The following is a 25,769-nucleotide window of genomic DNA, read 5'->3' as shown; positions in this document are numbered from 1 at the left end:
TGGAGGATTCCTTAGGGTTTTCTGTGTATAAGATCACGTCATCTGCAAAGAGAGATAATTTTACTTCTTCTTTGCCAATCCAGATGCCCTTTATTTCCTTTTCTAGCCTAATTGCCCTGGCTAGGACTTCTAGCATGATGTTGAGTAAGAGCGGTGATAAAGGGCATCCTTGTCTGGTTCCCGTTCTCAAGGGAAATGCTTTCAGGCTCTCTCCATTTAGAGTGATGTTGGCTGTTGGCCTTGCATAGATGCCCTTTATTATGTTGAGGAGTTTTCCTTCAATTCCTATTTTGGTGAGAGTTTTTATCATAAATGGGTGTTGGACTTTGTCAAATGCCTTTTCTGCATCAATTGATAAGATCATGTGGTTTTTGTCTTTTGTTTTATTTATGTGGTGGATTACATTAATGGTTTTTCTATATTAAACCAGCCTTGCATACCTGGTATAAATCCCACTTGATCGTGGTGAATTATTTTTTTGATATGTTGTTGAATTCTATTGGCTAGAATTTTGTTGAGGATTTTTGCATCTATGTTCATGAAGGATATAGGTCTGTAATTTTCTTTTTTTGTAATGTTTTTACCTGGTTTTGGTATCAGGGAGATGGTGGCTTCATAGAATGAGTTGGGTAGTATTCTTCATTTTCCATGCTTTGAAATACCTTTAGTAGTAGTGGTGTTAACTCTTCTCTGAAAGTTTGGTAGAACTCTGCAGTGAAGCCGTCTGGGCCAGGGCTTTTTTCTTTGGGAGTTTTTTGATTACCGTTTCAATCTCTTTTTTTGTTATAGGTCTATTTAGTTGTTCTACTTCTGAATGTGTTAGTTTAGGTAGGTAGTGTTTTTCCAAGAATTCATCCATTTCTTCTAGGTTTGCAAATTTGTCAGAGTACAATTTTTCGTAATAATCTGATATGATCCTTTTAATTTCAGTTGGGTCTGTTGTGATGTGGCCCTTCTTGTTTCTTATTCGGGTTATTTGTTTCCTTTCCTGTATTTCTTTAGTCAGTCTAGCCAGTGGTTTATCAATTTTGTTAATTTTTTCAAAGAACCAGCTTTTGGCTTTGTTAATTCTTTCAATTGTTTTTCTGTTCTCTAATTCATTTAGTTCAGCTCTAATTTTTATTATTTGTTTTCTTCTGGTGCCTGATGGATTCTTTTGTTGCTCACTTTCTATTTGTTCAAGTTGTAGGGACAGTTCTCTGATTTTGGCTCTTTCTTCTTTTTGTATGTGTGCATTTATCGATATAAATTGGCCTCTGAGCACTGCTTTTGCTGTGTCCCAGAGGTTTTGATAGGAAGTATTTTCATTCTCGTTGCATTCTATGAATTTCCTTATTCCCTCCTTGATGTCTTCTATAACCCACTCTTTTTTCAGGAGGGTATTATTTTTTATATTGTTCAATTTTCAAGTATTTGATTTCTTTTCCCCAGTTTTTCTGTTATTGATTTCTAGTTTTATTGCCTTGTGGTCTGAGAAGATGCTATGTAATATTTCGATGTTTTGGATTCTGCAAAGGTTTGTTTTATGACCTAATATGTGGTCTATTCTAGAGAATGTTCCATGTGCGCTAGAAAAAAAAGTATACTTTGCAGCAGTTGGGTGGAGAGTTCTGTACAAGTCAATGAGGTCAAGTTGGTTGATTGTTGTAATTAGGTCTTCCGTGTCTGTATTGAGCTACTTACTGGATGTCCTGTCCTTCTCTGAAAGTGGTGTGTTGAAGTCTCCTACTATAATTGTGGAGGTGTCTATCTCACTTTTCAGTTCTGTTAAAATTTGGTTTATGTATCTTGCAGCCCTGTCATTGGGTGCATAAATATTTAATATGGTTTTGTCTTCCTGATCAATTGTCCCTTTTATCATTATGTGGTGTCCTTCTTTATCCTTTGTGGTGGATTTAAGTCTAAAGTCTATTTTGTCAGAAATTAATATTGCTACTCCTCTGCTCTTTTGCTTATTGTTTGCTTGATATATTTTTTTCCATCCTTTGAGTTTTAGTTTGTTTGTGTCTCTAAGCCTAAGGTGTGTCTCTTGTAGGCAGCATTAGACGGATTGCATTTCTTTATCCAGTCCGAGACTCTCTGTCTGTTTATTGGTGCATTTAGTCCATTTACATTGAGCGTAATTATAGATAAGTAAGTGTTTAGTGTTGTCATTTTGATGCCTTTTTATGTGTGTTGTTGACAATTTCATTTTTCCACATACTTTTTTGTGCTGAGACGTTTTTCACAGTAAATTGTGAGATCCTCATTTTCGTAGTGTTTGACTTTATGTTTGTTGAGTTGTTACGTTTTTCTTGGCTTTTATCTTGAGTTATGGAGTTGTTATACCTCTTTGTGTTTACCTTATTATTTCCCCTATTTTTCTAATTAAAAACCCAACTTGTATTGTTCTATATCGCCTTGTATCACTCTCCATATGGCAGTTCTATGCCTCCTGTATTTAGTCCCTCTTTTTGATTATTGTGATCTTTTACACATTGACTTCAGTGATTCCCTGTTATGAACATTTTTTTTTAAATTAATCTTAATTGTTTTTGTGATTTCCCTATTTGAGTTGATATCAGGATGTTCTGTTTTGTGACCTTGTGTTGTGCTGATATCTGATATCATTGGTTCTCTGACCAAACAATATCCTTTAGTATTTCTTGTAGCTTTGGTTTGGTTTTTGCAAATTCTCTAAACTTGTGTTTATCTGTAAATATCTTAATTTCGCCTTCATATTTCAGAGAGAGTTTTGCTGGATATATGATCCTTGGCTGGCAGTTTTTCTCCTTCAGTGCTCTGTATATGTCGTCCCATTCCCTTCTTGCCTGCACGGTTTCTGCTGAGTAGTCTGAACTTATTGATTCTCCCTTGAAGGAGACCTTTCTTTTATTCCTGGCTGCTTTTAAAATTTTCTCTTTATCTTTAGTTTTGGCAAGTTTGATGATAATATGTCTTGGTGTTTTTCTTTTTGGATCAATCTTAAATGGGGTTCGATGAGCATCTTGGATAGATATCCTTTCGTCTTTTGTGATGTCAGGGAAGTTTTCTGTCAGGAGTTTCTTCAACTATTTTCTCTGTGTTTTCTGTCCTCCCTCCCTGTTCTGGGGCTCCAATCACATGCAAGTTATCCTTCTTGATAGAGTCTCACACGATTCTTAGGGTTTCTTCATTTTTTTAAATTCTTTTATCTGATTTTTTTTCAGCTATGTTGGTGTTAATTCCCTGGTCCTCCAGATGTCCCGGTCTGCATTCTAATTGCTTGAGTCTGCTCCTCTGACTTCCTATTGCATTGTCGAATTCTGTAATTTTATTGTTAATCTTTTGGATTTCTACATGCTGTCTCTCTATGGATTCTTGCAACTTATTAATTTTTCCACTATGTTCTTGAATAATCTTTTTGAGTTCTTCAAGAGTTTTATCAGTGTGTTCCTTGGCTTTTTCTGCAGTTTGCCTTATTTCATTTCTGATGTCTGGAAGCATTCTGTAAATTAATTTTTTATATTCTGTATCTGATAATTCCAGGATTGCATCTTCATTTGGGAAAGATTTTGATTCTTTTGTTTGGGGGGTTGGAGAAGCTGTCATGGTCTGCTTCTTTATGTGGTTTAATATGGACTGCTGTCTCCGAGCCATCACTGGGATACTTGTTTTTCCAGAAAATCTGCTGACTGGGACGCTGGCTCCAGGCTCCAAAAACAGTCGCTGCTTCCCCATATTTGTTCGTTTTCCGTCTCTAAATCTGTGTTTGTTGTTCAGGGTTCGTAGATTGTTATGTATGTGATCAATTCACTTGTTTTTCCGAGTCTTTGTTGCAAGAGGGATCCGAGGTAGTGTCTACCTAGTCCGCCATCTTGACCCCACCTCTCCATTTCATTTTTGACGATTTCCAATTTTCCTAGGTCCATACTTCCTACATTCCACATTCCGATTATTAATGGATGTTTGCAGCTGTTTCTTCTCATTGTGGATTTTAAGCATCCCCATTTCCTAACATGGAGGGTTCTGACTTCTATGTTCTCGTTTCCTCAAGTTTATTGTAAACTTTGCCCAGCTTCTCAGACTTTCAACTGCTTTTTACAGAATCAGAAGGTACCTTCAGGGAACAGCAGCCAAAAATGCTGATCTCATACCTCTAAGTTTCTGTCTTTGAGATCTTGTACCCATTATATTTCACTGCTTTATTAGCTCTCTGCTGACTTTAACAACATTCTTTTATATTTTGTCCATTTTTTCTACTTATTCTCAGTGGGAGGGTTGGTTAGCATGTCTTAATCCAGTCTTCCAGGATCAGAATTAGAATTCTTTGCATGATTATTTATCTCAACCATTAACTGTAGAGGACTTGAAGTACTTACTGATGAAGATCGAAGATTAGCTTTCAGTATGGATTACACCTCAACATAAAGAAAACAAAAATCCTCACAACTGGGCCATTAAGCAACTTTGTGATAAACAGAAAAATTGAAGTTGTCAAGGATTTCATTTTACTCGGATGCACAATCCATGGCCATGGATGCAGCAGTCAAGAAATCAAATGATGTATTGCACTGGGCAAATCAGCTGCAAAAGACCTCTTTAAAGCATTAAAAGGCAAAGAGGTAACTTTGAAGACTAAGGTGTTCCTGATCCAAGCCATGGCATTTTCATTCTCCTCACATGTATTTGAAAGCTGGACAATGAAAAAAGAAGACAGAAGAAAAATTGATGCATTTAAATTATGGTGTTGGTGAGCAACATTAAATATGCTATGAACTTTCAGAAGAACAAACAAATCTGTCTTGGAAGAAGACCAGCAAGCATGCTTCTTAGAAGCGAGGATAAGACTTTGTCTCGCTGACTTGGGACATGTACTCGGGAGGGACCAATCCTTGGAGGACATCATGCTTGGTAAAAAAGAGGGTCAGGTAAAAAGTAGAAGACATTCAACAAGATGGATTGACACAGTGGCTGCAACAATGGGCTCAAGCATACCTAGGTCGGCAGAGGACTGGGCAACATTTCATTCTGTAATACATAAGGTCTCTATGGGTCAGAGCTCCTTGACAACACCTAACAACATTAATTATATGCTGTAGAATCAAAGTATGTTGTTTCCAGATCACAAATTCTCCAGAGTCAGGAACTATGTCTTATACTTTTCCACATCTTCAGGGTCTGGGTTACAGTGGGTTCTCAATAAAGACTGGATAATTAATGATGATAGCAGATGTCATTTTTGTAGGCTTACTAATTATTTTTCCATGCAGCATTGTTCTCAAGGTTTTTTTGCAATGCTTGGTAGGAAGGTCCATACTCATTTACAGTGTTGGGACTATGGGAGACTGAGACACAGAGACGCACAACATCGTTTTTGCTTTTGAAGAGCTTTTGGTTTGGTAAGTGGCAGAACTAGTGCATGTCATGGGAATATAAATGGGAACCCCATGTGGTTTATTCTTAGGAGTTTCAAGATGAAAGAAAAATATTCCATCAACAAAATACTAATTACAATGATTAAATAATTTAGTTAGTCTCTTAAGGAAATGCCAGGGTGAAGGTATGGCTGGAGGTGAGTGCATTTATAATGCTGACAGATAGTAAAAATCCCTGTCTCTTCATTGCTCTCCTCTTAAAGTCCTCTGTTTTGACAGAAGTACTTGTATAAGTCTCTCCATCTCCTCCAAACTCTTCCTGACCTTCCAGACAGACTTTTTTTTCTTGTATTCACTGGGCCATGCCACATAGTTTTCTTGTCAAAAATGCCACTTTTATCCATTGACTGCTCTGGGCTTCTCTAAGGTGGGCAAAGGCGAGCAGCTCTGTGTTACACCTCCACATAACTTACCCCCCATCTTGATTACCAGAGAAGGAAGTGCTGGGATATGCCTAGGATATTAAAAAAAAATTATTTAGTTAATTTTTTTTGTTGAAAATATACACAGCCGATCGTATACCAATTCAACAATTTCTACATGGACGATACAGTGGTATGATTACATTCTTCAAGTTGTGCAGCTGTTCTCACCTTCCTTTTCGGAATCGTTCCTCCCCCATTAATATAAGCTTACTGCCCTCTAAGCTTCCTATCTAACCTTTTCAAGTTGCTGTTGTCAATGTGATTCCATTTAGATAGTTCTTTAAAAAAGCACAATGCTCAAGGCAGACATTCTTTCTTTCTTTCGTTTTTATTTTTATTGTGTTTTAAGTGAAAATTTACAAATCAAGTCGGAGTCTCATACAAAAATTTATAAACACCTTGCTATATACTCCTAATTGCTCTTGCCTTAATGAGACAGCACACTCTTTCCCTCCACTCTCTCTTTTCATGTCCATTCTCTAGCTTCTGACCCCCTCTACCCTCCCATCTCCCCTTCAGACAGGAGATGCCAACATAGTCTCATGAGTCTTCTTGATCCAAGAAACTCATTCTTCACCAGTATCATCGTCTATCCCATAGTCCAGTCCAACTCCTGTCTGAAGAGTTGTCTTTGGGAATGGCTCCTGTTTTGGCCAACAGAAGGTCTTGTGACCATGACCTCCAGGGTCATTCTAGCCTCAGTCAGACCATTAAGTCTGGTCTTTTTACGAGAATTTGGGGTCTGCATGCCACTGTTCTCCTGCTCCCTCAGAGGTTCTTTGTTTTCTTCCCTGTCAGGGCAGTCATCGGTTGTAGCCGAGCACCATCTAGTTCTTAGTCTCAGGCTAATGTAGTCTCTGGTTTTTGTGGCCCTTTCTGCCTCTTGGGCTCATAATTACCTTGTGTCTTTGGTGTTCTTCATACTTCTTTGCTCCAGGTGGGTTGAGACCAACTGATGCATCTTAGATGGCCACTTGCTAGCGTTTAAGACCCTAGATGCTACTCTCCAAGGCAGATATTCTTTACTAATTCAGTCAAACTATTGTTTGGTTTAAAGAAGACTTCAGGGAACATTTTTGGTTTAGGGTTTAAAGATTATCTCAGGGCAATAGTTTCAAGGGTTCATTCATCTTCAATGGCCCCAGAAATGCTGGGTTCCATGATAATGTCAAATTCTGTTCTGCAAGTTTCTTCTTTTGATCAGGATTTTTCTATAGAATCTTTGATCAAAACATTTGGTAACCATAGCTGGGCACCATCCAGTTCTTCTGGCCTCATGGCACTGGAGGTAGTTGTTCACAGAGGCAATTAGTCACATATTCCATTTCTTCCTCCTATCCTTGACTCTCCCTCTTCCTCAGTTGTTCCAAACAACTAGAGATCAATTGTTGTTGCTTGGATGGCTGCTTGCAAGCTTTTAAGACCCCAGGCAGTACACAACAAACTAGGCAGTAGAACAGAAGCACTAACCATGATATTAGCCCAATAAACTGGAATGTCCCATGAAACCATGATCCTAAACCTTCAAACCAAGGAACCAAATTCCATGAGATGTTTGGTTGTACATAAGCAGCCTCAGCAGCTGCTCTTTTTTTTTGTAAGTATATACATGTATCATACAACATTTGTCAATTCAACTTTTTACTTCTTACAGGTGTACAACTCATTGACATCAATTACATTAATTGGCTATGCAACTCTTACCCTTAATCAGTGAGAATTTTCCATCACCGTAAACAGAAACTCAGTGCTCCATAAGCAATAGCCCCTTTTCCCCCTTCCTCCCATGCCTGGTAACCACTATAAACTTTGGTCTCTATATATTTGCCTACTCTTGTCTTTTTATATAAGTGAGGTTATACAGTATTTGTCCTTTTGTGATTGACTTGTTTCACTCAGCATAATGTTTTCAAGCTCTATCTGTGTTATAGCATGTTTCAAGACTTTATTCTCTTTCTGGCTGAGTAGTATTCCATTGGATGTATGTACCACATTTCATCTATCCATTCATCCATTGATGGGCATTTATGTTGTTGCCTCCTTTTTGCTACTGTGAATTGTGCTACTATGAACACTGGTATACATATGTCTGCTCATGTAGCTGCTTTCAAATCCGTTGGGTATATATATTCGTAGAAGTGGAACTTCTGGGACATAGAGTGGTTCTATTTTTAGTTTTCTGAGGAGCCACCATGCTGTTTTTCCCAGCAGCTGTACCCTTTGCACTCCCACAAGCAATAGATAAGGGTTTGAATTTCCCTACATCCTTGTCAACATTTGTTATTTTCCTTTTTTAATCTTAGCCACCCTAATGGAAGTGAAATGGCATCTCATTGTGGTTTTAATTTGCATCTTTCTGATGGTTAATGATTTTGAGCATTTTTTTTCATGTGTTTGGTGGCTTTTTGAATGTCGTCTTTGGTGAAATGTCTATGCAAGTTATTTGCCCATTTTTTAATTGGGCTATTTGTCTTTTTGTTGTTGTCAACATTTTATATATATTTCGGCTATTAGATTCTTATTGGATGTGTGGTTTCTGTGGTCCCATTTATTTATTTTGTCTTTTGCTCTTTGTGCTTTTGTTATTTTATCAGTTAACCCATTGTTAAAAGCTAGGCTCAACAGCCTTGTCCCTGCATTTTCTTCTAAGAATTTTATGGTTTTAGTTTTCATATTTAGGTCCTTAATCCATTTTGAATTTGTTTTTTGGATGATATGAGACATGGCCTCTGTTCTATTTTTCTGCATGTGGAAATCTAATCTTCCCAATAGCATTTACTGAAAAGACTCTTCTTTCCCCTATTGAATGGACTTAGCACCTTTCTCAAAAATCAGTTGACCATAGATGTATGGGTTTATTTCTGGACTCTCTACTCTATTCCATTGGTCTATGTATCTGTTATTATACCAGTACCAGGCTGTTTTGATCACTGTAGCTATGTAAGATGTTCTCCTTCAAAATTGCTTTAGCTATTTGGGGCTTCTTGTTACCCATATAATGTTGAGGATTAGTTTTTCCATTTATGTAAAGAAGGCTATTAGAATGTTTATCGGGATTGTATTTAACCTATAGATTGCTTTGGGTAGTATTGACATCTTAACAATATTAAGTCTCCCACTCCATGAACAAGAAACATTTCTCCATTTATTTAAGTCTTCTTTAATCTCTTTCTGGGACGTGTTCTATAATTTTCGTTGTATAAGTCTTTCACATCCCTGGTTAAATTTATTCCTAGGTAGTTTATTCTGTTAGATGCTATTGTAAATGGAATTGTTTCCCTAATTTCCCTTTCAGATTTTTCATTGCTGGTGTATAGAAACCTAACTGATTTTTGTTTGTTGACTTCGTACCCTGCAACTTTGCTAAATTTCTCTATTAGCTCTCTAGAAGTTTTCTTGTGGGTTCATTCGGATTTTCTATATACAGGTGTTATGGATTGAATTGTGTCCCCCATAAAATGTGTGTCAACTTGGCTAGGCCATAATCCCCACTATCGAGTGGTTGTCCACCATTTTGTGATCTGATGTGATTATCCTATGTGTTGTAAATTCTAACCTCTATGATGTTAATGACTCATACAGAGTCTCTATGAGTCAGTTTGGTTTTTTTTAAATGATGTTAATGAGGCAGGATTAGAGGTAGTTATGTTAATGAAGCAGGACTCAACCTATAGAATTAGGTTGCATCTTGAGTCAATCTCTTTTGAGGTATAAAAGAGAGAATAGATCAGAGAGGAAAGGGACATCATTATCACCAAGCGAAAGAGCCAGGAGTGGAGCATGTCCTTAGAACCTGGACTGGAGATAAGAAGCTCCTAGACCAGGGGAAGATTGATGACAAGGACCTTCTCCAGAGCCAACAGAGACAGAAAGTCTTACCCTGGAACTGGTACACAAAATTTTGGACTTCTAGCTTCTTAAATTGTGGGAGAATGAACTTTTATTTGTTAAAGCCATCTACTTGTGGTATTTCTGTTATAGCAGCACTAGTTAACTAAGACAATAGGATTATGTCATCCACAAATAGAGATAATTTTACTTCTTTTTCAATTTGGACACCTTTTACAGGCATACCTCATTTTATTGCACATTATTGTGTTTCACAGATATTGTGTTTTTTTTTTTTCTTTTTACAAATTGAAGGTTTGGTTTGTACCAACACTGTGTCAAGCAAGTTTATTCGTGCCATTTTTCCAATTGTATGTGCTCACCTAGTGTCTCTGTTTCACATTTTGGTAATTCTCATAATATTTCAAACTTTTTCATTGTTATTATATCTGTTATGCTGATCTGTGATCAGTGATCTTTTCTGTTACTACTATAATTGTTTTGGGGTGCCACAAACTACGTCCGTATAAGAAGGCAAACTTAATTGACAAATATTGCGTGTGTTTTGACTGCTCCACCGACTGGATGCTCCCCTGTCTCTCTCCTCTCCTTGGGCCTCCCTATTCCCTGAGATAGGAGAATATTGAAATTAGACTAATTAATAACACTACAATGGCCTCTCAGTGTTCAAGTGAAAGGAAGAGTTGCATGTCTCTCACTTTAAATCAAAAGCTAGAAATAATTAAGCTTAATGAGGAAGGCATGTCGAAAGCTGAGATAGACCAAAAGGCCTCTTGCACCAAACAGTTAACCAAGTTGGTTGTGTTAGAGAATCTTCTTAGTTAAACTTCTCAGTTAAAAAAACTAAGTATTTTTTAAGGTATGTACATTGTTTTTTTTTTTTATACATAATGCTATTGCACACTTAATAGACTACAAACCCACTAAAACCCACTGCTGTCGAGTCGATTCCAACTCATAGTGACCCTATAGGACAGAGTAGAACTGTCCCATAGAGTTTCCAAGGAACTCCTGGTGGATTTGAACTGCTGACCTCTTGGGTAGCAGCTGTAGCACTTAACCACTACGCCACCAGTGTTTCCTAATAGACTACAGTATAGTGCAAACATAAATATAACTTTTATATGCACTGGGAAACCAAAAAATTCGTGTGACTCACTGAATTGTGATATTGGCTCTATTGTGGTGGCCTGAATGAAAACCGCAATATCTCAGAGGTATGCCTGTATTTGTTTTTCTTGTCTTACAGCTCTGGCTAGGACTTCTAATACAGTGTTGAATAGGATTGGCAATAGTGGGCACCATTGTCTTGTTCCTGAGTTCAAATGTAAAGCTTTCAATCTTTCTTCATTAAGTATAATGTTGGTTGTTGGGTTTACATATATGCTTTTAATCATATTGACGAAATTCCCTTCTATTCCACTCTTGTTGAAGGTTTTCATCAAGAAAGAGTGTTGGATTTTATTAAATGCCTTCTCTTGTCTGGATTACTTACAATTGATTTCTAGGTAGCAAATCTTGTGGACGCTTTCTAATGACTACAAAATTGGGAAACATTAATGAGTAATGACCACAATCCAATGTGCCAAGTGCTATAAGAGAGGTTTATGAATTCAGCTCTGTGGGAAGACAGAGTTCATTATGGGTCTGGCCATTCAGGTCCTCCAGCAACCACAACTACCGCTAATGTTTGCATCAGTGCCACTGGGAAGGAGTCACACCGGATGTGGAATCTGGTGTTTAGTAACATCATGGCTCTGAGTTCATGCTCTAAAACCTAAGTGACTGGGCTTTTAACTTACCCTTTTTCACTGTGCACCTTGGGCCATTTACTTAAGTTCTTCCTAATTCAGTTTCCTCACCTGTAAAATGGGGATAAGACCTCCATGGGGTCATTGTGAACTTAAATAACCAAAGCATATAAAGCATTTAGAAACCTGCCTGTCACATAGTAAGTACTCAAGAGTTTTTAGCTACTAGCACTGGCCTGTAGGCTCCTTCAGACTAGGAGCACTGTAAAAACGGCATAGGGGCACCATCGGGCTTCTTCTGACTTCATAAGGGGAATGAAAAAATCAAGATCAACAACCCAAGACTGATTCCTATGAGGTGGAGGCACCACACTCCTCTCCACCACCTTTACCAATTCTCTCACCAACTGTCCCTCCCATGGCACTTTCTGCTTCTCTGCTGGGTTCAATAATTCATTACAGTGGCCCCACTGAACTTATAGAAAATATTCACAGCTGTGGGGTTTATTAAGGAAGTAATAGATTACAATTCAAGTTCAGGAATACTCAGGTAACAATTCCTCCATTAAGACAGCCTCTTCCCAGCTATGTTCACAGGCACACCTCTTTCTGGCCCCTCAGCCTCTGCCCTGCTCCGGCAAGTGTTACAAATCTCATTTAACTCCGCCGATAAGTGCCCTGAGGCACCCCAGTCTACCAGTAAGCCTCATACTGAAGGTGCTCAGCTCTAGCTCCCTGGATCAGCAAACCTAGCTCCACCAAGAGCCCAGGGCACCCTACTCCTCCAGAAAGTCTCCTGCCCGAAGGTACTCAGCTTTCTTGCTCAGTAGGCTGGGAATCCCATTGCACCATCTCCTGCTGGCTTTTTTGGCTGCTGTTTCTCTGACACCCTTCTCACCGTCTTCGGTGTTACAGCTCTCTCTCTCTCTCAGTCTCCTGGTTCCAGGAGCTTCTAAGCACAGGCATCCCAGGTCCAAAGGACGTGCTCTGCTTTTGACTCTTCTTCCTTGGTGGTGGTGAGATCCTCCCTCTGTTCTGGAATTAGCTCCCTTTTCAGCCTCTTATGATGGCAAAACTGACCAATCCCCTTGGTTAGGGTTCCATAGACCTTATTTGCATGGTCCCACCTACTCACTTGTGTGGGAGTTACAAGACCATGGCAAGAAAGGCCAAACAAAAGCGATCCATTGCACAACAGGCACAGAGCTTGGGGAGAAGCAGAGGCAATAAGGGAAGTATGCATTAAAATTCTCTTAGACTCTGGGCTCCTCATAGTCATACTCCTCATACTCTGGGCTTCCCTCCTGGCTTAAGGGAAATTATCCCCAACTGCCCACATTGCTCAAAACTGATACCTTTTCTGCCATCTTCAGCCTGGGTTCTCTTTCCTGGAATACCTAGGTTCTGCTGACCATGTGATTAGCGTCTCAGGAAAAACTGTCTGGTTACGGCCATCCGCCTCACAGATAAACATATCAAAGTCTGTCACATGGAAGGTACAGCAGTTTTTCTCAGATTCAAAACGTGTGATACTGACTTGGAAGGGTGATTGCTGTCCGAAGTATGAACCCTGGGTTTCAGACCATTTCAACAATAGACTCAATTTTACAAGCAAAGACTTGGCTATTTCCATCAAGGCAGCTCAGCAGCAGGACAGCGGTTTCTACTTCCTAGAGAGCACCGATGTGTCTGGGAAAGTGTGGAAAACTGAGTTCCAGGTTTCTGTATTTGGTAAGTTCCCAGGTCAGCTTGTCCTGCCCCTTTAACTCTTTCAAGACTTGTATTTCCAGCACCTTTCTGATCAGAACCTCTGCTTCCAGATCCTGTTGAAAATCCCCTCTTGCAGTGGGATTCGAAGGCTCTGAATAATGAGACGTGTGAGCTGAATCTGTCCTGCTCAGTCTCCAGGAATGAGAATGTGAGCTATAGTTGGTACAGAGGGAGCAAGCTGATCCAGACGCCGGGAAACCTCACCCACCTGGTGGAGCTGATTGATGTCAACGGCTTACACACATACACCTGCAATGTCAGCAACCCTGGCAGTTGGGCAAACAACACCCTCATCCTCACCCAGGCCTGTCTGAGTGCTCACCAGAGTAAGCAACCACTTTGGGCTATAACTGGGGCTCAAGGTGTTGGACCCCACAAGCTGGCTTGCATGCAAAAGAGAACTGGTATGAGATCCTTGGCTGCTTCTCCCAGTGCCTTGCGGCCCTTCCTCAGGGGGTCTTGGCCTCTAAGCACACAGTTCCTATAAAGTAAGCCCTGCCCTATTCTGGACATCTGCCTTTCCCCATCAAGAATCTCCTTCTGGTTGATGAAAGTTTTCATTTTATATTGGGAAACGCAGGCACTGTGAGTCACTGTGCTGCAATGGCTTGTGACCATTATTTTATTCCTCTGAGAGACTGATGGAAACCTACCTCCTCCTTCTAAGTGATCACTTGCCCCAAGCCATACAGTTCCCCAAGAGATAATTACATTACCCAACAGCACCCTGGGCAGTGGGTTCTTGACTCATGCTTCCGCTCATCCTGAGAGTTACCCTGAGTTAAGTTTGTACCACTTTTTACTAGATAAATGAAGATCTAATGGGCCGTGAGCATGGGCATTACAGGGAAAAAACAACATGCAGTCCCTGTGCTTAAGGAGTTTATGCCCAAATTGGGGTAACAAAACTAAGTACTTGTGGGCAAAAAGGAAATGAATAAGATTGAGGCAACATGTGCAGTGGCAAGGACACTGGCTTTTGGGGTCATGTATGGGCTATTTTTTTTTTATGGGCTTCACCATTCACTAGCTTTGTGATCTTAGGCACATTCATTAACTTCTCTGAGCTTCATTTTTTTTCTCTTGGGTAAAATGGGCATGGTAATAATAAGTACCTCACAGGTTGTTATTTAAATTAAATGAGGCAATGTTCGTAAAGAACCTAGTCAACCAGCATCTGGAACATTTAATTCCTTTCCCTTCCACCCTTGTTGGCTGGATTATGCATTAGGGTACATGTGTGACACATCGTTACATGTGGAAGTTCAAATAAGGAAGACCAGTGAAGTTAGAAGTAGCAGGAAGGTGGAATGGGAGAGATTCCTGGCGCGCAGTAGGTGCACGATAAGCATTTGTTGAGTTAAAAATAGATGTATGGATAGATGTAACTTTTGCCATGACAGATGCTTTATATATATTAGTTCATGTAATTAGCCCCCAAAGCTAGATAACATTTTCTTTTACAAAACCCAAAACCAAACCCTTTGCCATTGAGTTGATTCCAACTCATAGTGACCCTATAGGACAGAGTAGAACTGCCCAATAGGGTTTCCAAGGAGCAGCTGGTGGATTTGAACTGCCAAACTTTTGGCTTGCATCTATAGCTCTTAACGGCTGCACCACCAGGGCTCCAGAAAACTGAGGCTCAGAGAAGTTAAGTAAGTTGCCCAAGGGCACACAGCTTATGGGTAGAATCTGAATTTGAAAAAAATCTGTCAGGTATTAACATTCAAGCTCTAGGCTTCACTCCAAGGGAGACAAACTTGGTGAATTCACAAGGCATGTGGAGACAAGCTACACCAGAAAGGAGTGTGGGTTTTGAGATCGTCCTTGCAGCAGACAGGGTGGAAGGGGCAGAGGGAGGGCTGAGCTTTCAGTCCCCCGGGCTTCTGTCCCTCAGATTTCAGATTTCTTTCCCTTCCGGTGATCATCTCCGTGATTCTGCTAGTCATACTATTCCTTGGCACCCTCACCAGCTTCTGTGTGTGGAGGAGGAAAAGGAAGCGGTCACGTAAGTGGAATGCTCCCAGGAGGTGCTGTTGCCTAAGGCATCAGTGTCAAGTGACTTAGTCCAAAGCTTAGCGGGAGGTACCTGGAAGTGCAGCACCTACGTTTCCTCAGGAGTCTTGGGATGTGTGTATGCACAGTGGTGGGGAAGGGGAGCAGCAGCTGCTTGGCCCTTTCTCCCAATTCACATGCTCTGTGGTGGCTGCTTGGGCCTTTACAGTCTGATCCCGAATGTGCAGATTTATCTGGGAATGGCTGGTGTGGGGGCTGCCCTGCCTGACAGAGCAGGTGTGTCAGGGGTGATTACTGTCCCTGTGCTCTTTGGACCAATGTCTCAAGGTCTTGGCCATCTGGCACTCCTTGGAACCCCTGTGGGGCAGTTCTACTCTGTCCTATAGTGTCGCTATGAGTTGTAATCGACTTGACGGCAATGGTTTTGGTTTGGTTGGTTGGCCGTCTGGGATGGTGGGGGAAGCTGCTGGAAGTAGAAACCTGGACAGGATGCTTCCTGGAGATATCTGCAGCTCTGTCCTTTGCTTCCTTCCTTCCATAGGTGAGAGGGCGGAGGACAGTCTGACAGTTTATGAAGTTATCAACAATCTGCAAATCAGGAGAAATCAAGTATGGCACCCTAGGGGGTGGGGTCTCTCTCAGCTTGTCTGGAGGATGCTTTTGGGTGGATGGCCATTCAGAGCAAGGGGACAAAGAGAACTGGACAAGTGTTCTTACAAAGTGGCCCTTAACTACCCTCTCCCGCCCCGCAGCTATCTTTTTTCTATCAGCCTCCTGGCTTTGGTGATGGAGGAAAGAGGAAAAGACAGGTGGAAGGAGGGAAGATGGGGCATCTTGGTACAGAACGTAGCTGCTGAGAAGGGACGGAGCAGAACAGAAACCAATAACAGGGGGCAGAGTACTCCTGCTGGGGTCCTCACATCTGCCCTGCCTCACCAGCTGGCCTGAGCCCCCGGAGGAATCCAGCCACCTCGTTTTTGTTGAATCTGACCACACAGTCTTGTAACCAGAGCTTACGTTGAGAGTCCCTTGATCCTTGCCCAGGCTGGGGTGGATGCCAGTGCGGCAGCTTTGTAGCTGGCCCAGTGGGCTACCTTCTCTGCCTTTCAGGAAGAAGAGGCCTGAGTCTGACTGAAGAGTTAGAAAGAGTAGCCAGGTTAGCACAAAGCCAGCTCAGCCAGTGCGGGATCCTCCAGGAACCTCTTTGACAGCTCTGCAGGCAGAGTAGGATAGGGAAGAGTAGGACACCACAGAGTGTCTGCAGGGTGCCCCCCACCGCCGGCTGCTCTGTGGGATAGGATGTGGTGACAGGCCCAGGGGAAGGGCCCTGACCCCATCATCTTCCTCCTTCCCATAGTTGCAAGGCAATGCCTACCAAGTGGGAGGGGTGTTGGAGGTGGGGAGGAAGTGTTCTGTTCCAGCCACCATTCCTGGTACTTAGCCTCAGGAGGCAGTGCATAGAAAGTCACCTTTGGCAAATGAGGCCTCACAGAGCAGACAAGCAGCTTCCCTCAGCTCTGGGGCTCATGGGACCCAGGGATACTTGCCCAGTGGGACTACTGTGGTATGGGTAGAGCTGTGCCCTATGAATTTCTGAGAGCAGACATATCTATCTACAGATACGGAAGCCCAAGTGCTAGCTAAAAATTCCTCCCCCTCCCCCTAGTTAAGATCACTTTAGATTAGGTAAAACAAGGAAAACATAGGGGAAAATACCATTTAGAATGAAACAAATCTCTTGGGGATTCAAGCTTATTACCTTGCTTCTGACTTGGGGTTCCTCCCTGACTGGCCTCATCCTTCCCTGGCTTCTCCCTACTCTCTGCAGGCTCTAGTTTGAAGGCCTAAAATGCAAGCTCACGTGGTCTCACTTTGGAACTCAGCTCAGACCCTCAGTGGAGACACTATACACTGGTCTGGGCAGGAGAGAAAAGCAACAAAATCCTGTGTCTGGCTGGGTGCCCATGACTCAGCCTTCAAGGATGTCTGAGGCTTCTCTGCTCCGCTTGGTTTCCTCAGGCTTCTGGGGGAGTTGAGTTTGCCCCTTGTTGAATGAGCCCTACTGGCCTCCACTGGCTCCCCACCAGAGCTCAAACTGGCAGTACGTGCTCAGAGGAGCAAGCAGCATGACATACCTCCACCTGAAATCCCCTGTGGGGCATGGGAAGGGGCCACTGTGCTCCCTGCCTTCAGCCTTGGGCCTAGGGCCCCACCCATGGCTGCAGCTGCTGGAGGCCAAGGGCAAGCTGGCCCCCTAGGCTAGATCCAGAGAGGGGGCTTAAATGTGCTCAGCCTTTAAAATATTCAAACGCTCTAAATTCTAGTGGTAAGGTAAGGTAAGGCCAAGAGCATAGTCCTACTCAGTGTTTATGTGGCAGGCCCTGCCACCCCTCTCCCAGGCTCCTCTCCTTTGTGCTGTCTCTCCCCACCCAATTCAAATCTGCATAGACTTCACACTCTGCATGCTGCCTTTACTGTTCCTTGCAGGAGCAGGAGCAGGGGCAGGGGCAGGAGCAGGAGCAGAATTTCCATGGAGAAGGCAAAACCATTTACGCCAGGATCAAGTCCCAGGTACCTCTTATTTTTCTAGTCCTTCGGGGCTCCCTAATGCCTCCCAGACACTTACTTCTTCGAAGGGCAGAATAAGATCTTGGCACTCCTGTGGGCTAGAAGACAGCTTGGCCTCCACTGGATTAGCAAGTTGTTTGAAAAGACAGGTGTGGTTCTGGAGTGTCTTAAACAGAGCTGGAATGTACGTTGCAGGCATTCCTTTTTCTTCCATACCTGGCAGAAAGTCTGGCCACAGGTAAAGTCAGCAGGAGTAGGAATCTTGTCAGGGGCTCAGGTTCCATTTTCTCTCCCTGCTCCTTCCAATACTTGGGGCCTTTGCCCTCTTTATCCTTTCTGCCTATCGTACCTGTTTTCAGGAAAGAGTGGATCTGTATTGTGTTGGAGGGCAAAAACTTCAGAAAATTTAGTAAGGCAAAAGAAAGTTTTATTCGGCATATGTCCAAAGAGGCAAAAGGGAAAACGAACAAGCACGCTGCCAGAGCCATGTCTGTCCGAGTTTGAGCAATATTACAGAATAGGCAAGAATGAGAAAATGGACAAGCATGCTCCTGGAGCCATGTCTGCCCAAATCCAAGGAACCTAAAAGAATCATCAGTATATATTAACATTACAAAACGGGCAAAGCCATTGAAAGTTCCGCCTTTTCACAGATTGGCTAGAAACTGTGATCCTACGTTTTGAATTGTCTTTCTTAATAATCATGGGTACAGGCTTCAGTAATGACAGTCAGGAGGGTCTTCACTGGTCCAGCAAATTTTCTATTCACTAAATGCTAATAGAAAAAGAGAAGAGTGGGAAGTCTTTTGTGTACTGTTTGATTGGTTTATGTGAAAGTCCCCTAAAAGATATTTTCTAAGATTTTCCTAGCTATTGTCTTTATACTTCAAGCTAAGTTGATGTGTCCTTGTGAGTCCAGCTCCAGCTGGGTCCCATTCTCAATGCTCAAGGACAGGGAACAATGACTCCAATATTATTTCCTAAATCAATTGGTCCCTTTTATCTTATTACGATTTAATATTTATTGTTTTTTTTATTATATGCCAGACACTGTGAAAAGGGCTTTCTGTCCATTTTCTCATTGAATCTTACGTAACAGCCTTGTGAAGCAACTCTACTACAAGCCCCATTTCGCAGATGAGAAAGCTGAGATTCAGAGAGGTTAACCAACTTGTTCAAAGCCATATAGCTGGGTAGCGGCAAAGCTGAGCCAAATGGTTTCTGAGTCTCCTCTCTACCTCCTCCTATCCCACCTGTGACATTTTGACATTGTGTAAACTCATCCATAAACTGGAGAAACAAGTTAAAAATCAGCTGCCATCCAGTCTGACACATGGCAATTCCATGTGTGTCAAGAGTAGAAGAATTGTGCCCCATGGGTTTTTTTTAGGGTTTTCAATGGCTAAATTTTTGGAAACAGATTGCCAGGCCTTTCTTTCAGGTGCCTCTGAGTAGACTTGAATCTTAACCTTTTAGTTAGCAGCCAAGCATGTTAACCATTTGCATCACCAAACCAAAACCCAAATCCATTGCTGTTGAGTAAATTCCAACTCACAGGTGACCCTATAGGGCAGAGTAGAACTGTCCCATAGGGTTTCCAAGGAGCAGCTGGTGGATTCAAACCACTGACATTTTGGTTAGCAGCCATAGCTCTTAACTACTGCACCACCAGGACACGGTATCTAATATTGACAACTATTCGGCTTGAGCTTCTCTCCCAGGGGAAACACTGCCCCTGGTGGCCAGTGGTGAAAAAAAATCTCTGATTAAAATGACTTTTTGAAGAAGAAAGACTAGAAGCCACAACCTCCTCAGCTTCCTTAGGAAATGATAGGCCTCTGAGAAAGTTCAAGAAAAAGAAGGAGAGAAGGAAGGGGAGGGGAAGAACAAAGGAAAGAGAAGGCAATGAGAGAGAGAAGAAGAGAGAAGTGGAGGAGAAGGGAGAGACAGAAGAAAGACACTCAACCACTTCCAGGGCCTGTCTGGAATGAGTGGTGTCTGCCTCCTCCTGTTCCCCTTAAGATACGTGTTTTGATGGCACCCAACAACATTATAACAGTGGATGAAAGTCTAAATGCACCAAAGAGAGATCATAAGAGTGATTGATATCTGTCTGTTCTCTGACCATATTTAGCTTCAGGAAGAGGGATTTCAATAAAGTGCAATAAAGGGCTCCTGAGACTATGCAATGGTGTTGAGAGAAAACGAGATTCCCCTCTTTGGAGCATCTTAAAAGGAGGATGGTTACCTGCCCTAGGGGACTCCTGGTTCAGGTCCAGAGAAGAAAGGTACTCTGCCATAGGGAGGCATTGAGGTGTCGAGGAAAGAACCCTAGAGAGTCTGGGGTTGAATCCCGTTTGTACTGTGCACACACTGCCTGTCTTAGGGCTGTTCAACCATTTGGAGCTTCACTGGTAGTATAGGACAAATTATGATCATTCCTGTCTTCTAGGAGTGTTATCCACCACCTGTCTATCAAATCGTTGTATGTGCTGGCTTGAGCGTTGCTATGATGCTGGAAGCTATGCCACCAGTACTTCAAATACCAGTAAGGCCACCCATGGTAGGCAGGTTTCAGTGAAGCTTCCAAGCCAAAACTGACCAGGAGGAAAGGCCTGGCAACCCACTAGTGAAAATTAGCTGAGGAAAACCCTATGGATCATAACAGAATATTGTCTTATAAATGCTGGAAAAATGAGCCCCTAGTTTGGAAGGCACTTTAAATATACAGTGGCTGCAACAATGGACTTGAGCATACTGACAACTGTGAAGATGGTTCAGGACCGAGAAAGTTTCATTCTGTTGTACATAGAATTGCCATGAGTAGTTGGAGGTGACTCCAACTAACAACAACAGGGCTATTATATGGGTTAGGAAAGAATACATGTACGGAATAAATGCTCAACAAATGGTAGCCATAGTTAATGAGAGAGCAGGACTACCCTCAGGTTGTCTGACCTTTCAACTAGTACACGTTCCTTTTACTAGATTTGAAGTTTCTGTCTGGGCAGGGTTGAGGCAGAGGGTGACTTCCCTAGAGTTGTGCTGGATCTATGCTGCTGAAATGATTTTACTTCTCTTCTCATTAGGGCTCTGGTTCCACATCACAAAAAATGGAAAATACAATATATTCAACAGTGGAGCCTTTCCGGAAGGTAAGTCTCTTCCTCTGGAGGATGCTACTGATGCAGGTGTATATTTTGCATAAGTGTATGCACACATGTGTGCAGGCATGTGTTTGCAGACCATGTGTGTACATGTCCCAACAAGAGGTGGATGGGTGGGAGTGTGGTGGGAAGACAGGTATTCCCAAGTCTTGAGCCACAGTAAGAAGCCTTAACATGGTAGTATGGTAAGTTGGGAATCTACCAAAATATGAAAGTGTTGAGTACGTGCAGGTCAGAGACCCTGTGTGTGTTGAATGGGATGGGGGATACAGCTAGAACAGATTTTCAGACTTCCAATTCAACCTCTTTCCAATAAGTCCATCAGCCAACTTGGATCTCATCACGAGAGATATTTATATTTAGATTACGTGTTATATATTCCATATAGATGTTCATTGGCACCTACTTGTGCTTTGGTATTATGCTATGAAAATTCTATATACTACCTACCCCCCCCCAAAAAAACGCTAAAACCCAAACCCATTGCTGTTGAGTCAATTCCAACTCATAGTGACCTCATGTGTTACAGAGTACTACTGCTCCATAGGATTTTCTTCTTGTAATCTTTATGGAAGCAGATTGCCGGGGTTTTCTTCTGTGGTGCCACTGGGTGGGTTTGAACCAGCAACTTTTAGGTTTGTACCTGAGCACAAACTGTTTTGTGCCACCAAGTCACCTCATACTATCCATAAACCAAAACAAAACCAAACCCATTGCTGTTGAGTCGATTCTGACTTATAGTGACCCTATAGGACAGAGTAGAACTGCCCCATACAGATTCCAAGGAGCACCTGGTAGATTCAAACTGCTGACCTTTTGGTTAGTAGTCGTAGCTCTTAACCACTACACTGCCAGGTTTTCCGATACTGTCCATGGTGCTTCTGAATTCCAGTGACTCACAGGGTTGGTGCTGGGGTTGGCACTTACGCTTGTGTCAGTAGTATTTAAATTAGGTGTGTGTGTGTGCATATGCTATGTGTGGGTTTTAGGGCTATACGGGTTTGGTTTCTAACTTTGGTTCAGTAATGTCATATCATAAGCAAGTATGTATTGTGCTTCCCCTGGAGACCATAAACACTATTGTTTACTCTGGTGGTAGGAGATTCTATTCACTTCTGGCTGGGGGTACTTCAGGGGCTTTCTGGGATATGAGTTCCTTTGGGACCCCTCACATCTTTTATCCTGAAGTTAAGCCCACTTTACCCTTTGAATTTCCAGTCAGGGTCCAAGAAGAAGAACAACAGCCCTCCCTCCAATTGTACCATCTATGAAGAGGTAAGATTCTAGAACTGATTCTGAATGGACTGAGTCTCCATAGCCCTGAGATCCAGCCTTATGAAAACGTTATCCATAGAGTCTCAGAGATGAAGGGATTTTAGGGATCTTCTAATCCAAATCTTCATTTTAGAGATGAAGAAACTGAGGCCCAAGGAGAATGAGTGCCTAACCCAAGGTTGTATCATGTGTTGGGGTCTAACCCTATTGGGGAGCTTGGCTTCTAAATTACAACTGTACCCAGGCTCGTCCCCAGGCTATGGGTAACAACTGGACATCTCTTTTTTCCAAAGGCATGTATATGTTGACAGGGAGGGGCAGCAGATAAATCCAAATGATTTTCTAAGGTTAGCAAGTAATTGGGAGTCGTTCCAAGACATGGGTGATCTTAAGCTGTTGCTGGGGTAGACACTGTTCAAAGGTGATCACTGATCCTGGTGGCTGACTTGATTCCCATCAGGTCATTTAGGAAGTGGAAAGGATCTACTTAACATTAATTATGTTAACATATTAATTATTATGTATAAGGCAGCCTGCCAGAGGCTTCACACAATTTATCTCATTTAGTCTTCACACAGTGTTATGAGGAAGGTACAATTATATTTTCTACTTATACCTGAAGAAATTAAGGCACAGAGAAGACCCCTACCTATTAGCCTCATACTATACCTGAGCCACTGCCTGTGGTCCAATAATGGTGTTGCCATTGGCCACAAAAGATAGAGTGGGTCGTTCAGTACAAATTGTTCAACTTTTGGAAAAACAACTTCAGGTGCTTACATTGGGTCAGCAGTGCCTGCTGGGATTTCTGGTCCTCCAGCTGTAGCCCAACATTAAAGACAACTAGACAGTCCAGGGTTGTGGAGGAAACTGTATAGGCTAAGGCAGGCCTTTTGGGGTCATGAAGAAGAATGGTGTGGTTAAAAGTGCCCCGGAATTGGAGCCAAAAGAACTGGATTCAAGTCCCTCCTAGTTGTTGACCCTGAGTAATTTGTTTCACTGCTCTGAGCTTCATTTTCTTAATCTGCAAAATAGGGATAAGAGTTCATAGTCCACAGGGTTGTTGTGAAGATCTCCTAATGGGAGGGTCTGAAGTGTCTCTTCTTCTTCTTTCTATAGGTTGGAAAGAGCCAGCTCAGAGCCCAGAACCCTGCTCGGCTGAGCCGCAAGGAGCTGCAGATCTTAGATATTTATTCCTAATTGCTGGAGCTGTGCTCATCTCTCTTCCATACCAGCATCTGCTTTGGGAATATGCTCAATGGATGATGCCACATGAGTCTCTACAGAACAGTTTTTAGTCTGGAGAGGATATGGGAGCTTGTTCATGGTTTCTGTTTTGTTTTGAAAAGGATTTCTAACAGCCCTTGTAAGAGCAAGGCTGTTAAATAGCATCTCCCAATTTACAGGTGGGGACAAAAGAGGTGGAGAGATTGGGTAGTTCACAAAAGGCCCCGGAGCAAGTCCAAGTACTTGTCATCTATAATGTGCTGTGTATATGGAGGATGTTATTATTTGCATCCAGATTCCCTTCCCCTGGCTTTCTAATCTATTACTTGTCTTCCCTCCTTCCTGAGCTGAGATGACTATATGTCTATACCCTCCCCCTGTCCAGGCCCATTTTCTAAGGAGGAAAGATAATGATGACTTAGAGGAAGCGGAATCAGCCCCTTTTGTGAGATTGGACTAGGTGTTGGAAAGCAGGTTGTCAGGTTCCCCAAGGTGGCCAGGGCCTGGACTTTAATCAAACACAGAGGAAAAGCTTTCCCCCCACATATTACACCTTTACCCCTAGCTAGTTGGTCACAAGGGGGGCTGGGCAGGAGTGAGAGTAGATGGTGCAAAGCAAGCCCATCTCTGAGTAGGAACCTCCCTTCCACCCTGTTGCCAACTAATAACAGGGCAGTGAGGCCAGCTTTGTCTACAGTGTGATGTTTGATTTACAAAGACACATTATTAGTATTTTGACATTGTGATAAACACCTTTTTTTAATTGTGCTTTAAGTGAAAATTTACAATTCAAGTCAGTTTCTCCTACAAAAACTTATACACACGTTGTTATGCGACCCTAGTTGCTCTCCCTATAATGTGACAGCACACTCCTCCTCTCCACCCTGTGTTTCCTTTGTCCATTCAACTAGCTCCTGTCCCCCTCTGCCTTCTCATCTCACCTCCAGACAGGAACTGCCTACATAGTGTCATGTGTCTACTTGAGCTAAGCAGCACACTCCTCACCAGTATCATTTTGTGTCTTATAGTCCAGTCTAATCTTTGTCTGAAGAGTTGGCTTTGGGAATGGCTTTAGTTTTGGGCTAACAGAGAGTCTGGGGGCTAAGTCCTCCAGTCTCAGTCAGACCATTAAGTCTGACTGCATCCCAATTTTCTCCTGCTCCATCAGGGATTCTCTGTTGTGTTTCCCGTCAGGGCAGTCATTGGTGGTAGCCAGGTACCATCTAGTTTTTCCGATCTCAGGCTGATGGAGTCTCTGGTTTATGTGGACCTTTCTGTCTCTTGGGCTCTTATTTTCCTTGTGTCTTTGGTGTTCTTCATTCTCCTTTGCTCCAGGTGGGTTGAGACCAATTGATGCATCTTAGATGGCCGCTTGCTAGCCTTTAAGACTCCAGATGCCATTCACCAAAGTGGGATGCAGACTGTTTTCTTAATATACTTTGTTGTGCCAGTTGACCTAGATGTCTCCTGAAACCATGGTCCCCAGACCCCTGTCCCTGCTACTCTGTCCCTCAAAGCATTTGGTTGTATTCAGGAAAATTCTTAGCCTTTGGTTTATTCCAGTTGTGTGGACTTCCCCTGTATTGTGTGTTGTCCTTCACCTAACATGATTCTTGTCTACCATTGTCATGGATTGAAGTATGTCCCCCCAAAAATGTGTGTTATCAGCTTGGTTAGGCCATGATTCCCAGTATTGTGTGGTTGTCCTCCATTTTGGAATTGTAATTTTATGTTGAGAGGATTAGGGTGGGATTGTAACACCACCCTTACTAAGGTCACTTCCCTGATCCAAGGTAAAGGGAGTTTCCCTGGGGTGTGGCCTGCACCACCTTTTATCTCTCAAGAGATAAAAGGAAAGGGAAGTAAGCAGAGAGTTGGGGACCTCATACCACCAAGAAAGCAGCACCAGGAGCAGAGCGCGTCCTTTGGACCCAGGGTCCCTGCACCTGAGAAGCCCCTCCACCAGGGCAAGATTGAGGACAAGGACCTTCCTCCAGAGCTGACAGAGAGACAAAGCCTTCCCCTGAAGCTGACACCCTGAATTTGGATTTTTAGCCTAATTTACTGTGAGAAAATAAAATTCTCTTCGTTAAAACCATCCATTTGTGGTATTTCTGTTATAGCAGCACTAGATGACTAAGACAACTGTCTATTTAGTGAATACCCCTCTCACTCTTTCCCCAACCTCGTAACCATCAAAGAATGTTTTCTTCTGTGTTTAAACCTTTTCTTGTGTTCTTATAATAGTGGTCTCATACAATATTTATTCTTTTGGAACTGACTAATTTTACTCAGCATAATGCCTTTCAGATTCATTCAAGT

At 42.3% G+C, this 25,769-nt stretch overlaps 1 protein-coding gene across 2 annotated transcripts in view; it reads left to right on the top strand.

Annotated features, from left to right (window-relative positions):
* CD244 (CD244 molecule) overlaps positions 1 to 25,545 on the top strand; it is a 51,598-nt gene extending 26,053 nt beyond the window's left edge. The window contains exons 2-9 of one of the 2 annotated variants that reach the window (XM_049881000.1): positions 12,823 to 13,152; positions 13,242 to 13,517; positions 15,092 to 15,202; positions 15,752 to 15,819; positions 17,698 to 17,781; positions 20,868 to 20,933; positions 22,164 to 22,220; positions 23,340 to 25,545. In XM_049881000.1, the coding sequence (XP_049736957.1) occupies positions 12,823 to 13,152; positions 13,242 to 13,517; positions 15,092 to 15,202; positions 15,752 to 15,819; positions 17,698 to 17,781; positions 20,868 to 20,933; positions 22,164 to 22,220; positions 23,340 to 23,420 (1,073 nt within the window). In that variant the 3' untranslated portion in view covers positions 23,421 to 25,545. The remainder of the gene's footprint in view (positions 1 to 12,822; positions 13,153 to 13,241; positions 13,518 to 15,091; positions 15,203 to 15,751; positions 15,820 to 17,697; positions 17,782 to 20,867; positions 20,934 to 22,163; positions 22,221 to 23,339) is intronic. The other variant, XM_049881001.1, reaches the window with a different exon arrangement.
* The last annotated feature ends 224 nt before the right edge of the window (positions 25,546 to 25,769 follow it).

This window comes from Elephas maximus, chromosome 3, assembly GCF_024166365.1.
Source record: "Elephas maximus indicus isolate mEleMax1 chromosome 3, mEleMax1 primary haplotype, whole genome shotgun sequence".
NCBI lineage: Eukaryota > Metazoa > Chordata > Mammalia > Proboscidea > Elephantidae > Elephas > Elephas maximus.
Note: the sequence above shows the minus strand (reverse complement) of the source record. Positions and strands in the feature narration are given on the sequence as shown.